This window comes from Notolepis coatsorum, assembly GCF_963971535.1.
Source record: "Notolepis coatsorum genome assembly, chromosome: 6".
NCBI classification, from domain to species: domain Eukaryota; kingdom Metazoa; phylum Chordata; class Actinopteri; order Aulopiformes; family Paralepididae; genus Notolepis; species Notolepis coatsorum.
The window spans coordinates 186,168,438-186,186,457 of NC_140170.1; the positions used below are offsets into that span (position 1 = coordinate 186,168,438).

General features: G+C 38.9%; 2 protein-coding genes across 2 annotated transcripts in view; both read left to right on the forward strand.

Annotated features, from left to right (window-relative positions):
• LOC311229893 (NACHT, LRR and PYD domains-containing protein 3-like) overlaps positions 1–18,020 on the forward strand; it is a gene marked incomplete at both ends in the record, with an annotated part of 106,735 nt that overhangs the window by 82,077 nt on the left and 6,638 nt on the right. The window contains 2 exons of the mRNA XM_084315962.1: positions 13,907–14,080; positions 15,327–15,479. Coding sequence (XP_084172088.1) covers positions 13,907–14,080; positions 15,327–15,479 — 327 coding nt within the window. The remainder of the gene's footprint in view (positions 1–13,906; positions 14,081–15,326; positions 15,480–18,020) is intronic.
• On the forward strand, positions 3,597–10,370 carry LOC311230730 (NLR family CARD domain-containing protein 3-like; the record flags this gene model as incomplete). Its single annotated transcript, XM_084317089.1, has 3 exons — positions 3,597–3,780; positions 8,193–8,270; positions 8,596–10,370. 3 exons carry the CDS (start codon positions 3,597–3,599, stop codon positions 10,368–10,370), a joined length of 2,037 nt encoding a protein of 678 aa, XP_084173215.1.

Here is an 18,020-nt window from a genome sequence, read left to right on the forward strand (position 1 = left end):
TTAACATTTATTTGTCTCTGCACTTATAAATCAAAAACTAACAAAATAATCTAATGGAAAATAAATAGTTGTATGGCACAACAGCAGCATTTATCAGGATACAGTAAGTAACATTATCATCTGATAATAAAATGAACATAAAATAAATACTTGTATAAATCAAAATAAATAATGTTATAAACAAATGTGCACAGGTAATCAAGAACTGTATGAAAAATAGTAGCAGCATCTTCTTAGAACAACAAGAAGAAAAGTAACTACTGCAGCATGTCACCGACATGCAGACTGGAAGAGCCGGGATTCAAACCACTGACCTCTTTTATCCAAAGCGAGTAGTGACGACTATATTCTCTTCCTCAACTTCTTGCTCTGAGAGCTAGTCACAGTCCCATTCATCCACTGCTCTGCCAAATGGGCTCCAGATGATTTATTTAACAATATCTTGGCGTTTTTACATGGAAGGCAGCCAATGCATCCCTCCTTGGCAAATAACCAGTCATATTTATTTTTCCAAAAGTTCCACTGACTCGGACCCCAGCATTGTGGTGGTTGAGTAGCAGCGCAGTCCAGGTCTAGTGGTGGAGACTTGGGTCTGGCAGTGGCAACCGGCGCGGTAACAATAACAGGTGCACTGCGCACAGGAGCAGCAGAGCTAACACTAGTACTAGCACTAGCAGTGTCAACTTCAGTGACAGTAGCGCTGCTAGCTGCTACACTAACAGCGTCAGTCTTTGGCCTTTTTATAAAACCAAAGCTGTCCAGCTTTGTACAGCCTTGCGGCGGGTTGAGCCTTTTTTTTTCTTTCTTTTTGGCGGCATGTGGCGTACTGTTTAGTGTTTATGTTTTTAGTTGCAGGACACAGACCGGCAGCTTTCTGTTTACAGCAGCTGCTTGCTGCTTCTTCTTCACTAGGTTGGAGTAGCGTTAAACTTATGGGCGACGCATAGCGGCTTGGAGGTGAAATGCAGCCTATTCCACAACATTAATTACTCAGTTCTTTTAAAAACTGAAAAGAAAAATATGATCTATTAACAATTTATTTAGGTAACATAAATAATACTAATTCGTAAAAAAAAAAAAAAAAATATTATATAAATTTTTTGAGAGACCCCCACAGGGGCTCTTGACTATGGGGGCTCAGACTATAGCTATGGGGGCTGAGCCCCCATTGGCCCCCTCATAATTCGAACACTGGTGTGTGTGTGTGTGTGTGTGTGTGTGTGTGTGTGTGTGTGTGTGTGTGGGTGTGGGTGTGGGTGTGGGTGTGGGTGTGTGTGTGTGTGTGTGTGTGTGTGTGTGTGGGTGTGGGTGTGGGTGTGGGTGTGTGTGTGTGTGTGTGTGTGTGTTATTTACTGGTGGGGGCAGTTTGGGCCATGAGAATGCTCTCAGGACTGTGACAGCGGTTAATCAAGATAACAAGAGACAAAAGAGATGTTAATTCAATCCAATGCCCAACAATGAAAATGGCCAGTTGAAGTGTGATTATCTAAAGTCACATGTTAGCGACAAGTTACAGCGTGAAGACACACCCATAGATAAAGTTTAAACCAAAGGCCACTCTTGGTCTGTAAGTAGGACCTGAATGGAGGATACAATGTTTGAATGTCACTCTGATTGGCCAGGCAAGTGTGACAGTGTATGATGTCATCATAACAGGTCTATAAACCCCATCTGAAAGTATTAGGAGTTAGGCCCTATTCTGCTTTTCCTCCGCCCCAGCTTGAGATGCATTGCTGTGCCATACGTGAGTAACTATACGTTTGAATGTATATTGAACAACTGTTAGTTGACGAATGTAAGGTCAATGCACTGGACCAGGTGAATGTAAAGAGTATTGATAACCATGTAATTAATTTGAATGAATTGATCCTGATGTAGAGGGAGAGGCTCTAGTGGTGGGTTTAGATATTTGTCATTTCTCTGTCTGCTAAATGAAATTGCCCCTACTGCCTGATCCAAAATAATCAGTTTTACAACAGCTTGTAATTTTAAGATAATACATGTATGTTACAACAAAAACTATTGTTTTGATGGTGGAAACATTAGTAGTAGGAAAACGTGTTTACCATTGTTTACTTTAGAACACATACAGTAGTTATATAGATGCATGTTCCAGTTGTCAACGACTTGTAGATGGCATTGTTGTTGGTATTCTGCTTTTCATAGATTATCTCTAGCCTAAATAACTGCAGAGATAGATCCTTGTTGATTGTGCATTATTTCCTTCATATCACATCAGTCCTTCATTCACTATTTGATATGTAATATGAAGGGAATATGAATTAATATTAAAATACTTATTTTGTTAACCCATATCATTCCTTTCATTAATACTGAGAAGTTCTAACTTACTTTGTCTTATCTGTTCTGCTCTGTGTTCAAACTGTCTTCTATGTTCTGTGTGGTGTGTTCTAACTTACTTTGTCTTCTCTGTTCTGTGTTCAACCTGTCTTCTATGTTCTGTGTGGTGTGTTCTAACTTACTCTGTCTTCTCTGTTCTGTGTTCAAACTGTCTTCTCTGTTCTGTGTGATGTGTTCTAACTTCTAAAATTTGGCCGATGTTATACATACAATTACATACAATTATACATACAATTGTTAAGGGGATGCAGACCAGAGAAAGACTTTCGTCTTGTTTACATCAGGATCCCCCTGTTTACATCAGTAATCATCGGTAACATTTAGAATTGATTTCAAGGTCCTCCTCCTTATATACAAAGTATAAACATTGCGATCATCTACTACTGGTCTATTGAAGGTTCCAAGCCACAGTCTAAAGAAAATCAGGGATGCAGCCTTTGCTAACTATGCACCAAAGTTATGGAACACACTACCTATGGACATTAGGGAAGCTAGATCTCTTAATATTTTCAGAAATAAGCTAAAAACGTACCTCTTCACCATAGCCTTCTAATACACCAAGCTGTTGATTGTACTGTAGCACTATTTTACTCTGGCCATTCTATTGCATAATTTTACTATCTATTCTACTATTCTATTATTGCACTGTATATCCGTTGAGTTCATTGTGTGTGTCTGTGTGCGGGGGGGGGGGGGGGGGGGGGGGGCGTGAACCGACTCATTGCCAGACGTGAGCGATTCGACTCACGCTCACGGCAATGAATCGGCTCTTATGAACGAGTCGCTCATGACCGACCCATCACTAATGTAATGCACAATATTATCATTCTTCCCTTGTGTTGAACCAACTCTCTCTGGGCCTCAGCCAAATAAAATACTAAGGGAAACCATGTTTTGGGAATCCAAGTTTATTGCCCCTCGCTATTGGAGTCTGGGGTAACCTCATTTTATCATCTCCTCTCCTTCAGTAAACTGTGTTAGATAACGAAGGTTATCCTATAACCCTAGTTATATGAATACTGGCTGAGCGTCTCGCTCTGCCATTATGAGATATCATCTCTCCAGCACCTACTGGGCCCGTGGAAACATTTTACATGCACCTCACTTGCACGTGACCATGCGAGGCGCGATTGGCCAGTATGCTATATAACTACCTATATGCTTATTACAATATACGTCAGGGTCTCAAGATGAAAACATTTACAAGCTTTGTTCTGTTTTACCAGTGATCAACAATGGCAACGCATAAAGAACGACTGTCCAAAATCCTGGAGGAGTTAATAAAGGAGGAGCTGAAGAAGAACATACAGGACGTGGTGGATCTGATGGTGCAGAACTATTCTGATGTAGCTGTGAAGATTACAGAGGAGATACTGAAGAAGCTCGACAGGAATGATCTGGTGGCAGATCTACAAGCAGGTATTCATGTCAGCCTCTACCTCTTTTATCTTTGAATAAATATGTGTATGCCTTTAGCTTTCAGTGATTTTCTCTCTTGCCTCTGAGATAGATGTTTAAAGGGACAGTTCACATTTTTAGGAAAAGAAGAAAATAATAATATAAGATGTATATCTGGTAGATGGCAATGTTGTTGGTATTCTGCTTTTCATAGATTATCTCTAGCCTAAATAACTGCAGAGATAGATCCTTGTTGATTGTGCATAATTTCCTTCATATCACATCAGTCATTCATTCACTATTTGATATGTAATATGAAGGGAATATGAATAATATTAAAATACTTATTTTGTTAACCCATATCATTCCTTTCATTAATACTGAGAAGAAGATAATGAATGAATGAGTGATGTGGTGCACAATGTTACCTTGTTTTATAAGATATTGTGTCAACTTAAACACTTTCTTCACAAACATAGCCACAACACTGGTAAACAAACTACCCTCCCACTCAGGGCAGTATGGGGTAGAACACATAGTAGCATACTACAAGAACCTAGGCGTCCACAAAGACGATTTCAAACTGGAAATGGTAACTACAGATGAGGTACTCAAAAAACTGAGCGCCCTCCAACCGAACAAGGCCACTGGCCATGACAACATCCCCTCCAAATTCCTCAGAGACTCAGCAGCAGTGATGCCACAGATTACTTGTAAAAGTAATCTGATTACTGATTACTGATTACTCCTTTAAAAAGTAATCTTAGTTACTTTACTGATTACTTGATTATCAGAGTAACTTAGTTACTTTGAAAGTAACTAGGTTACGAAGTCGTCGTCCCTGCTGCTGCCACAACATAAGAATGACAAAAAAAAATTGTAAAATGTACTCAGTTTGAGTAAAATGTACTAATAGGGCAGGTAGGCCTATCTATATATCTATAGATTTCACAAAAGATAAATGGTCAATAACACCACATGTAGGCTGATATGTAGCCTACCTTTGAGGCCTGCCCTATTCAGATATGGTTCTAATGTTCCTAGTGAAACAGGGGAGAGGGGTGAGTAAACCAGTGATTATATCTCAGTAACAGAATCTTCTCAAACCTCTTGTCAGAAAGTCTGTTCCTTCTAGGCGTGAGCACCAACCCTCCCAGACTAAAAAGCCGTTCCACAGGAGCACTTGATGGGTTGGAGTGTTATACTTCAAGAAAATGTTCTTTATGTTTGAAGGTCTATCCAGTATCTGAAGCTCATGCTCTTAAAAAACAGTCTATTAAACGGTACTGCTCCTCCTATGCTATTATTATTATTATTATTATTATTATTATTATTATTATTATTATTATTATTATTATTATTATGATTGTTATTGTTATTGTTATTGTTATTATTATTATTATTATTATTATTATTATTATTATTATTATTATTATTATTATTATTATTATTATTATTATTATTATTATTATTATTATTATTTATTATTGTGTGCTACTGACAACCTACATACTGCAGTATTGATTGATTGATTGATTGAAAAGCTTGTAATTTTAAGATAATACATGTATGTTACAACAAAAACTATTGTTTTGATGGTGGAAACATTAGTATTAGGAACACATTTTTTATCATTGTTTAGAACACATACAGTAGTTATATAGATGCATGTTCCAGTTGTCAACGACTTGTAGATGGCATTGTTGTTGGTATTCTGCTTTTCATAGATTATCTCTAGCCTAAATAACTGCAGAGATAGATCCTTGTTGATTGTGCATTATTTCCTTCATATCACATCAGTCCTTCATTCACTATTTGATATGTAATATGAAGGGAATATGAATTAATATTAAAATACTTATTTTGTTAACCCATATCATTCCTTTCATTAATACTGAGAAGAAGATAATGCATGCATGAGTGATGTGGTGCACAATGTTACCTTGTTTTATAAGATATTGTGTCAACTATCTTCTTCAATTTGAATCAGTCTCTGCCCTGCAGCTGTAGCAGGTTTCTAGATGTGTTCAAACGGTCTTCTCTGTTCTGTGTGATGTGTTCTAACTTACTTTGTCTTCTCTGTTCTGTTCTGTGTTCAAACTGTCTTCTCTGTTCTGTGTGATGTGTTCTAACTTACTTTGTCTTCTCTGTTCTGCTCTGTGTTCAAACTGTCTTCTCTGTTCTGTGTGATGTGTTCTAACTTACTTTGTCTTCTCTGTTCTGTGTTCAAACTGTCTTCTATGTTCTGTGTGGTGTGTTCTAACTTACTCTGTCTTCTCTGTTCTGTGTTCAAACTGTCTTCTCTGTTCTGTGTGATGTGTTCTAACTTACTTTGTCTTCTCTGTTCTGCTCTGTGTTCAAACTGTCTTCTCTGTTCTGTGTGATGTGTTCTAACTTACTTTGTCTTCTCTGTTCTGCTCTGTGTTCAAACTGTCTTCTCTGTTCTGTGTGATGTGTTCTAACTTCTAAAATTTGGCTGATGTTATACATACAATTACATACAATTATACATACAATTGTTAAGGGGATGCAGACCAGAGAAAGACTTTCGTCTTGTTTACATCAGGATCCCCCTGTTTACATCAGTAATCATCGGTAACATTTAGAATTGATTTCAAGGTCCTCCTCCTTATATACAAAGTATAAACATTGCGATCATCTACTACTGGTCTATTGAAGGTTCCAAGCCACAGTCTAAAGAAAATCAGGGATGCAGCCTTTGCTAACTATGCACCAAAGTTATGGAACACACTACCTATGGACATTAGGGAAGCTAGATCTCTTAATATTTTCAGAAATAAGCTAAAAACGTACCTCTTCACCATAGCCTTCTAATACACCCCGCTGTTGATTGTACTGTAGCACTATTTTACTCTGGCCATTACTTTGTCTTCTCTGTTCTGTTCTGTGTTCCAACTGTCTTCTCTGTTCTGTGTGATGTGTTCTAACTTACTTTGTCTTCTCTGTTCGAACTGTCTTCTCTGTTCTGTGTGATGTGTTCTAACTTACTCTGTCTTCTCTGTTCTGTTCTGTGTTCAAACTGTCTTCTCCGTTCTGTGTGATGTGTTCTAACTTACTTTGTCCTCTCTGTTCTGTGTGATGTGTTCTAACTTACTTTGTCTTCTAAGGTTTCTCTCCTCCACACTGCCTGTGGAGCATTTTTTCCCTATTATTTGCATTTATTTTTAATTTGTTGGACCTTATGGTGTTCTTGTTCTGTTCTTGACGTATTGTTATGTTTCTTCTTGACTTGTTTAAAGAAGACGTGTACGGCCCATGGAGACATTAACGTGTGTTGTCGGGCCTTACAAATACATTTGATTTGATTCTCTGTTCTCCAGGAGTCCAAGCTGAGACAAGATCAACTGACTCAGAGACTGGAGGCACTGCTATTGCTATAGGAGGACCTATTGAAACTGGTGAATGAAACATTAATTATAAATAAATGTATCCTGATGTAGGTGGAGAGGCTCTAGTGGTGGGTTTAGATATTTGTAATGTCTCTGTCTGCTAAATGAAATTAGCCCTATCTGCCTGATCCAAAATAATCAGTATTATTTATAACAGCTTGTAATTTTACTAATATAAAATGTTCTCTTGCAGATGGCATTGTTGTTGGTATTCTGCTTTTCATAGATTGTCTCTAGCCTAAATAACTGCAGAGATAGATCCTTGTTGATAGTGCATGTTGACAGAATTGGCTATGGGGCGACAATAATATGTTCATGAGGCATGGTTTCTATCTTTAGCCTTTAATCGGCGTGGTTTATTATTTACATTGCACAACAGCAGCACATGAGATCTTCTCTCCGTGAGAGGTAGATGGGAAGAGACAGAGGGGGAGTTAACCAACTCCTTTTGTACCTCGTACCTGGCAGCAGCATTTACAGCTCCGCCTATAGCGCCCTCCAGTGGAAACAGTTATGCACAGTTAGACAGTTACTCAGTTACTTGCAATCCTATATATAACCTCTAACTTTAACAGTGCATTATTTCCTTCATATCACAACACTCCTTCATTCACTATTTGATATGTAATATGAAGGGAATCTTCATTCATATTAGAATACTTATTTTGTTAACCCATATCATTCCTTTCATTAACACTGAGAAGAAGATAATGAATGCATGAGTGATGTGGTGCACAATGTTACCTTGTTTTATAAGATATTGTGTCAACTATCTTCTTCAATTTGAATCAGTCTCTGCCCTGCAGCTGTAGCAGGTTTCTAGATGTGTTCCAACTGTCTTCTCTGTTCTGTGTGGTGTGTTCTAACTTACTTTGTCTTCTCTGTTCTGTTCTGTGTTCAAACTGTCTTCTATGTTCTGTGTGGTGTGTTCTAACTTACTTTGTCTTCTCTGTTCTGTGTTCAAACTGTCTTCTCTGTTCTGTGTGATGTGTTCTAACTTACTTTGTCTTCTCTGTTCTCCAGGAGTCCAAGCTGAGACAAGATCAACTGACTCAGAGACTGGAGGCACTGCTATTGCTATAGGAGGACCTATTGAAACTGGTGAATGAAACATTAATTATAAATAAATTTATCCTGATGTAGGTGGAGAGGCTCTAGTGGTGGGTTTTGTCATTTCTCTGTCTGCTAAATTAAATTGCCCCCATCTGACTGGTCCAAAATAATCCATTTTACAACAGCTTGTAATTTTAATACAACAAAAACTATTGTTTTAATGGTGGAAACATTAGTATTAGGAACACATTTTTTATCATTGTTTAGAACACATACAGTAGTTATATAGATGCATGTTCCAGTTGTTAAGGACAGAGCACTTGTCTGAATCTGATATCATGGCTAACAAACTAAATATTGCATACATTTTTAGGTATCAAACAGTACAAGGCCAATGTGATGGTCACGTGTAAGAGTATACAGGACGAGAAGAATACGAAGATACTTCTAAATGACGGCTACACAGAGGGCCTTCTCAACCATGGAGGAACTGGGGATGTCATCTGGGACCATGAGGTCAGACAGATTGAAGCATGGAAACCAGAAACATCAATCAAATGTGATGAGCTATATGAGAAAGAAATCAAAACGGTCATGACAACGGGAGTGGCAGGCATTGGAAAAACATACCTTGTAAACAAGTTATTCCTGGACTGGGCTGAAGAAAAGACAAACCAAGACATCCATCTTGTATTTCGACTCCCATTTCGAGAGTTGAATGACTTGAAGGCGGAGATTTGCTTGGTGGACCTTATCGGTGAATGTACTGAAGATATTACAGAAGAGGTCCTCACTGAAGTTTTCACAGAATTACAGAATTCAAACAACCGAAATGTTAAAACAAACAAGTACAGAGTTCTGTTCATCTGTGATGGTCTGGATGAATGTCGTCTTCATTTAGACTTTGAAAACAAGGAGACATTTACTAATGTCACAGAGCCGACCTCAGTAGACAACCTGCTGACAAACCTCATCAAGGGGAAACTGCTTCCCTCTGCTCTCATCTGGATAACCTCCCGACCTGCAGCAGCCCATAAGATCCCTCCTGAGTATGTTGACATGTTTACCGAGGCACGAGGATTCACTGATCCACAGATGGAGGAGTTCTTCAAGAAGAGATTCAGTGATAATGTGGAGCTGGCCAGCAGTATCATCTCACACATCAAGGCATCAAAGAGCCTCCACATCATGTGCCACATCCCAGTCTTCTGTTCGGTCTCTGCTACAGTTCTGGAGAGAATGCTGACAGACAAAAGTGACCAAGACAGAGTGCTGCCCAAGACCCTGACGGAGATCTACATCAGGTTTCTGGTGTTTCAGTCCATACGAGGGAATAGGTACCATGGAGACCAAGTACCAAGTACCACGTTCCAAGACTGGAATACAAAGCCCAGTAAGAGCATTCTGTCTCTGGCGAAACTAGCTTTTGAACAGCTGGAGGAAGGCAACCCGATCTTCTATGAAAAGGACCTGAAAAAGAGTGGCATTGATGTCGAAGCAGCCTCAGTGTGGTCAGGAGTGTTCACACAGATCTTTAAAAAAGAAGATGAGGGAGTAAAGGTGTTCAGCTTCATCCATCTGAGCATTCAGGAGTTTCTGGCTGCTCTTCATGTCTTTCTTGCATTCAACAACGAAAATGTGAATCTGCTAGAACCATCCTGGTTCTATAGGGTGCTTCTTAAACAACCCTTCTATAACGGTGCTGTGAAAAAGGCCGTACAGAGTGAGAATGGACATCTGGACCTTTTTCTCCGCTTCCTCCTGGGTCTCTCACTGAAGACCAATCAGATGATCATACCAGACCTGCTGACAAAGACAAGAAGCAGCTCAAAGACTAATCAGAAGACAGTTGAGTACATCAAGAAGAAGATCAGAGAGGATCCATCTTCAGAGAGAAGCATCAATCTGTTCCACTGTCTGAATGAGCTCAATGATCATTCTCTAGTGGAGGAGATCCAACGGTACCTGAACCAAGGAAGGTTATCCACTGACGTCCAACTTTCCCCGGCTCAGTGGTCAGCTCTGACATTTGTGTTGCTGACATCAGAAGAGAATCTGGACGTGTTTGACCTGAAGAAATATTCTGCATCACATGAGGCTCTTTTGGGACTGCTGCCAGTGGTCAACGCCTGCAGTAAAGCTATGTAAGTGTTCCGTCTAGATAATACCTAGATAATTAAGTGTTCTGTGTAGATACTATCTAGATAATTAAGTGTTCTGTGTAGATACTATCTAGATAATTAAGTGTTCTGTATAGATAATACTCCCTTGATTAAATTTATTATTTTGTCAGGGATAGTAGCAACAATCACCATCATCATCATTAGTAATTAATTTAGTATATCACTGTTAAAAGTAGAATGTGTAATGTAGTCAAACAGTGACCTCTTGAGCCCTTCTCGGTATTGCACTTTGTTTAAATATGTTGTTTTGGTCTGATGTGTGGTTTAGTAACTTACTGTGCATTTCTCCAGGCCTCTTTTTTGGCAGAGCTTGAGGTGTGGTCAGCAATGGCAACCCAATCCATCCCTATACCCATTCAAACCCAACCCACACATCAGACCAAAACAAAACATGTAAAAGTGCAATCCCAAGCGGGGCTCTCTAGAGGGCTTATGTCACTGTTTGATGGCATTACAGAGTCTACCGTTAATATGATGGATGGAATAAGGGTCTAGAAGGGTACTCGGAGAGATGTCCGTCTAGGCTACAACATGTATTAGCCTACACTTCATTCCTGTCATGAATGGATCAAGACCCTCCTCTGCCTGCACATTTCCTTCAACTGTGGAATCGCTGTCCCACAGCAGTGCTCACTCAAGCCTTTAGGCACTGAGACGTCTGTGTTAATGAACCATAATAGCGCACCTGATAATTACTTCTACAGCTGTGACTGGTCACGGTTACCTTTATTTATATAGCACATATAAAACCAACCGAAGTTGAACCAAAGTGCTTCACAGTACAAAGAAACTGACAAAGTCAATACAATACAATAAATACACTAGATAGTCACAACAGGACCAGGGCTTAACAAGCCTCAAAAAGCCAATGAAAGCCTGAAGCGAACATGAAGCGATGAAGTGATGTGGTCACGCTTCTTTGTGCCAGAGGCACGCAGCAGCGCTTACAATTTTTAAAGCAATTAAAGATATCTCCTGTTTTGGATTTTCTCCGTCCCTGGAGACTGCCAGTGGGTGTGGAGAATAGTGTAGTGAGAAAGTGGTGTGGTTTCTGGCCAGACCAGCCATCTTGTTTCATGAAATATCATACATTGTAAATACACCCATAAACAAAACACTGCTAAGCAAACACAATGTTGTTTTAACAAGAGATTGTTCTGACTACTCTGAAACTAAGGTTTATCAACTACGATACAAGGTTCATTCTGGCACTTCCATGTTGTAAAGTGTTGCTAGAGAGCTGATTACAGGAGTCTAGGTGATGCTGAAAATAACTGCATGTGTCACTGAACAGTTTAACAAACCATGTATTGTACACACAACCCATAGCCATACAGTAGTGTAGTGGCTTCTTGTAGGTCAACCAGGTAGTGTCTTTAACATGCACATTCCAAAAAATCCAAAACGAGATCCAAGGTATTATGAATTAAATTATAGATTTATTTTAAGCATCTAAATAAAACACCAAAAGAAAGATTCCAATACTCATAAATAATAGTATTCTAACACTGATGTGGTTTAAAGAAAAATGTATGACCTGGCACCTTCACCAAACATTTTTACCATGCCTAGGCCTTCTCTTCCTGCTCATTAAACCACCTGAGATTCCAAGAGTCCCCGCCCCTCACTCTCAACATGCACTACCGGCCTTTGGACACTAGGTGGGGTAGATGACTACAGAGGGGCAGAAACAAAATGTAAACAAATGATAGATACACTAAGAACACAATAGAATGGCTCCAACAAGTAGTGTCCATCACTAAACATGAAGCGGTTGTGGCATAGGCATATTTTAGCCAATGCAACAATGAGACCGTTGGGCGGTTGATCAGACATTCTTTCTAGTAATGTGTTGGTTCACATTGATGCCTGTTGTATTTGTGTGTACAGTTACTCAATGTTCATGGTGGCCAGAAACATTCACATCAAGTTGATCAAACTTGCAGAGGAAATCAGAGGAGTCAGGTAATCATGTAGGATGGTAGTTAATGTAGGAATGGTTGGATAAAGTGATCAACTCATTTGGATAGTGGTTCTACCAGGGAGTCATTGATGTAGGACGGTAGTTTAAGTTGTAATGGTTGGTTATAATGATCAACATATTGGGACAGTAACAGAGTCATTGCTGGACACAGTGGGGCGACCAGGACACAGTGTTTTGTTCCTGTGCATTTTTGGGAGTAAATACAAAACTGGGCTCCTTTGCTGATTTATGTAAAAGATAACTGTGGTCGCAGAACCTTTGATGTGGCCAGATTTGAGAGCTTCATCAATAACCGGTTTGATGATGTTGCGAGTGAATGTCCTGGGGCTGTTGCTGGATTTCCTGTATGTACTGGTATCAGACAGCTGTCACATGGCTTCAGTGTAGTGAAGGACACCTACAGCTCCACCTTTTTATTGGCTGGTTGGATGACAATGGAATTGTCTTATTGTTGCAAATCCAACTCAAATGAAAATTAAATAAAGTCGGCCATAGGACTGTCACGCTGTGAGAGTCTCCAGGGTTGGTTTTAGTCTTGGGGCCATCTTAGTTAACGTTAGCAACTAACGTTAGCTTAAGATCCAGTAGGTTTACAGTGGCTTTGGCAAACAGGGATGGTGAGGATTTTAAGCATGTTAGACACATTGGACCCGTTGTTAGCATTCATTATCCATTTTCAACAACCTCCTGCTCATATCCAAAATGGTCCCACACTACTGATTTAAGTCATATTTTTCGCGGATATAAATACTTCCTTCTACCATTTTGGTTTTCACAGCATGTCTCCTAATGCCTGTGTGGCTGTTGGTGGGAGTGGCATACACACAGATTTTCACTGCACATACTGTACAAACAGTGTAACTTGTTGTCACAGGGAAACGTCAAACATAGGGCTGAATAGCTAGATATCATAGCTTTAAGGTCTGCGCTGCAGTGTGCAATATGAAATGACAATTGCATGTTTTGATTGAGAAAAATATATTGGAATTTGGATTTCTTTTCAACCTGGGCGGGCCTCCTGAGTATAGGGCCTAAGTATGCTCACTGGCTGGTACAGCGAAACAATGCCGGTCTCATTCTCCAAGGACTTACGACAAAAAGGGCTTTCTCTTAGGGCCATTTGAGACCTTTTCGGGCCGATTTTGGGATTCACCAACCGTCCCAATAAAACATATATAATTAATATTATATTATAATATATTGTCTATATTCATGTCTTGCCCGAAAAGGTCTCAAATGGCCCTAAGAGAAAGCTCTTTTTGTCGTAAGTCCGTTGGAGAATGAGACCCGCCTGCACGGGTGTAATTCATTCCTAATTCACACAACCTCATATTGTGGTTGTTAATGAAAGTTCATTCATATTCATCTACTTTCCCCTCTTTTATTTTCCAGGAAAATGTTTCTATTAAGTATTATTGCTACCACTTTATTTTAATTTTCTTAATTTAAAATGTTTCCCTGTTTAAATAAATACAAATTAAATGTTTCTGGTTACCTTCCCATCCATCTTCATTCAGGCTGCGTGACTGTGGCCTCTCAGAGAGCTGCTGTGAAGCTCTGGCCTCAGTTCTCAGCTCCAAGTCCTCCAGTCTGAGAGAGTTGGACCTGAGTCTCAACAAGCTCCGTGATTCAGGAGTGAAGCTGCTCTCTGCTGGACTGAAGAGTCCACACTGTACACTGGAGACTCTCAGGTCAGTCTTATATGAAGCCACATTTTACTCAAAACAAATCAAACAGAATATTGTATAATGGTTCATTTTCTAAAAACAAAAAAATATATACAATATGTATTGGTGTTGTTATGATGCTGGAATGTGTAAATATTCCTGGGAAAATATTGATATTCGATACCATGAGGCCCTTTTTAATTTATTAGCTTCATATACATCACTTTCTTTGATGTTCAAATACAGCTGGTAGGGTTATAGGCTGTGAGTGTGTTGTTTTCATTGTGTGCTGAACGTCTCAGCTTCTCTAATACTTTCAGAGAAATATCACTATTCTTTTTAAACATAACAAACAAAACAAAATATACAATATATATTGTTGTTACGATGCTGGAATGTCTAAATATTCGTTTAAAAAATATAGATTTTCGATACCATGAGGCCCTTTTCAATTTATTAGCTTCATATACATTACTTTCTTTGAGGCAACTGCTCCATAATGCGGCAAATTAGTATGTAAACCGTTTCAAATATTCAGTATCCATATGTATTGAATTTTGTTTGGACAGCACTAATATATATATAAAAGAGTGCATTATTAAATAAAGTTATCTGTAAACATCCAAAACCAGCTCTAACTTTGATACCTTTGATTCCTTGAAAAATATTAATATTTGATCCCATTTTCGATACCACAGGGCCTTGTTCAGTTTCTTAGCTTCATATACATTGTCATCTTATTTTGATGTTCAAATACAGCTGGTAGGGTTATAGGCTGTGAGTGTGTTGTTTTCATTGTGTGCTGAACGTCTCAGCTTCTCTAATACTTTCAGAGAAATATCACTGTTTAAACATATTTCTTTTCATATGTTAGATTAGGTCTTAAAAAAATAATTATCAATATTGAAAAATCTATATATTTTACAACACTATATAAGAACAAATTATTACATAAAGGCATTTGTAAACCTAAAACCTGGGCGGGCCTCCTGAGTATAGGGCCTAAGTATGCTCACTGGCTGGTACACAATGCTTCCTCACACTGTGTGCACGGGTGTAATTAATTCCTAATTCACACAACCTCATATTGTGGTTGTTAATGAAAGTTCATTCATATTCATCTACTTTCCCCTCTTTTATTTTCCATAAATGTTTCTATTAAGTATTATTGCTACCACTTTATTTAAATTTTCTTTATTTAAAATGTTTCCCTGTTTAAATAAATACAAATTAAATGTTTCTGGTTACCTTCCCATCCATCTTCATTCAGGCTGGAGTACTGTGGCCTCTCAGAGAGCTGCTGTGAAGATCTGGCCTCAGTTCTCAGCTCCAAGTCCTCCAGTCTGAGAGAGTTGGACCTGAGTGGCAATATCTCAGGAGACTCAAGAGAGAAGCTGTTGTCTCTTGGACTGGACAAACTCAGGTATGTATTGTTTATCTCTGGACCAATACATTGAACAGTGGTTTTAAATATAAAAAACGACCAGATTACAATGTAATTTCCACAGAGCGGAGATTGTTCTGGTCAACAATAATAGATTTAGTGTACATTGGAATATTTTATCTATTACCTCATTTTCTAAATGGAATTCTATTTGTAATTATGCAAATAATAGTTTAATCAGACAGGTTCTGCCTACAGTGCTGAATGCTGACATAGGGTGTGTGTTGAGATGACCTTGCAGCCTGTGGTCATGAGATGATTCAGGGGTTTTTTTCAGAAGAGATTGTTTCTTCTTCACATAAGGTCTCTTTCACACCTATAGTTCGGTAGATTCAGGGGTGAAGTTGCAACATTGTTGCATTTTTTCTTTTCACTTTGCCAAGCGCACCAAACGTTCTAAACAAAGCCATGTGATCATGCAGGTCAGCTCTTGATTGGACATCATTTTAATACCATACCTGCCAACATTATGCTGTGAAAAAGGGGCTTCAATCCTACAGGAATATCTTTCATTTGGGTAGTTTAGTCCTCATTCCTTCTCATCAGAGGCAGAGGCACCGAGGAGATTTTTACTCTGGGTTGCCAGGTTGTGCAGGAATAATGAAACATTGTGTATAAAGGGGACGATTTCTCCATCCAATCCGGCAACACATATCCCCCATACAAAGCCACTATACAACTTAATTAAAAACATTTTTGGTAAACAGGAGATTATATAACCTGATGCGCCAGATGGTTTGTTACACAGCATCTTATGATCTCCTGAATCCAGCTGCATCACACGATAAGAGAATATGAGTACAAAATAATCATGTGATCTCCCATTGAACAGACATGGCTGGTTTAATAATAAAATAATATGTCAATCACAATCTGCTGGACAGCGTAGCATGAGGTGTGTGTGTCTCCATCAGATGTGTGTGTGTGTGTGTGTGTGTGTGTGTGTTAGATAATATATGTGTACGAGTTGCCGTGGTTACCACACTACCACAGAGTCACACTGATCACCGCTTCACCTGTTTTTCACCTGTTTATTTTAGGCCTGTTGTTTATGTTTCAATTTCGGATTGTAAAAGTAACGTGTGTGTGTGTGTGTGTGTGTGTGTGTGTGTGTGTGTGTGTGTCTGTCTCCATCAGAATTTGACCCAAACACAGCACACAGAAAGCTCTCTGAGGACCACAGGAGAGAAGGACCAGTCATATCCTGACCAGTGTACTGCACTACCACAGGACCTAGCATGTCCTACCATGCTCTGTAAATAACTCATGTACAGATACCCATATGCCCTACTTTGTTTACTTGTTTTATTGCACAATGTCGTTCTATTGGATTCTTATTATATATTACTATTGTATTATGCACATTGTTGCGGGCAAGACCCCCCGCATTTCATTGTATACTTGTATGCCGTGACAAATAAAACTCTTGACTTGACTTGACTTGATTGTTTAAGCATTTTTGGTTGAAATAAAATGCTCACATGATGTCACTTCCTTGCTATTCCAAAGCACTGACAAATTACCACACACATGAGCCAATTGGTTAAACAGTCACCAGGTGCACAAACACATATGATTGCTTATTGGAGGCACACCAGTCAGGTTTACGCACTATAAAAATGCAGCAGGTGAGTTCACCTGACTGTAACCAAAATGGAAGGAGGGTGAGAGGGGGGGGATCTACGGAGGAGGAGGAGGAAGAGGAAAACCAGAAGCAGTTTTTTATTTATTTATATACTGTATATATATATATGATTATATATTTCTTTACTGTAATTGTAACCTGTATTTATTTGATATGTGCCTGATATTTGCTGAGCTTACAGTGTTATGCACACTACTGTAGTAGCGTGAAAACTGGGACATGTTTTGTTGTGATTCTCCATGTTGACATGTTGACTGATTTGTGTTATTATTCTAATTCGTGACCCGTCCCGTCTAAATGTTTAAATGTTGAGCGATTTGCAGTGTCAAATTTCCCACGGGATAATAAAAGTATTTCTATTCTATTCTATTTGGGTATATGGAGAGAAATAAATAATAATTTCATCAGTCTGCAGCATTGGTCTTGTGTAGTGTATGGTGAATGTATTGTATATTTGCACATTCTCCGTGTACCTCACTTATAGTACTCTAATCACTGAGAAGTAGAATTGCTAAAAGTGTATTAGGTTATTTAAGCACAGCAGTGTGTAACTGGTTCAAACTGAATGAAGTCATATGAAATAAATACGTGTGTGTTCATATGATAACAAAATATAATTTTTATAAATGAGTTGTGGTGACTGAACCAAATTAAACTCAGGAGACACGTGTGTTTATTCACAATAAAGGTATTTACATAAATCAAATTGGCTGGAAATGTAAAGTCACAGGGGGGGGGGGGGGGATAAACAATACAACGTGAGGTTCCGGGTAAGTACAGGGAAATCATAGTTCATTCCCGGGAGTAGGGGGAAATCATAACTCGCTCCAATCAGCCACGTGCATTCAGGTAGGTCAGGGGTGTCCAAACTATTT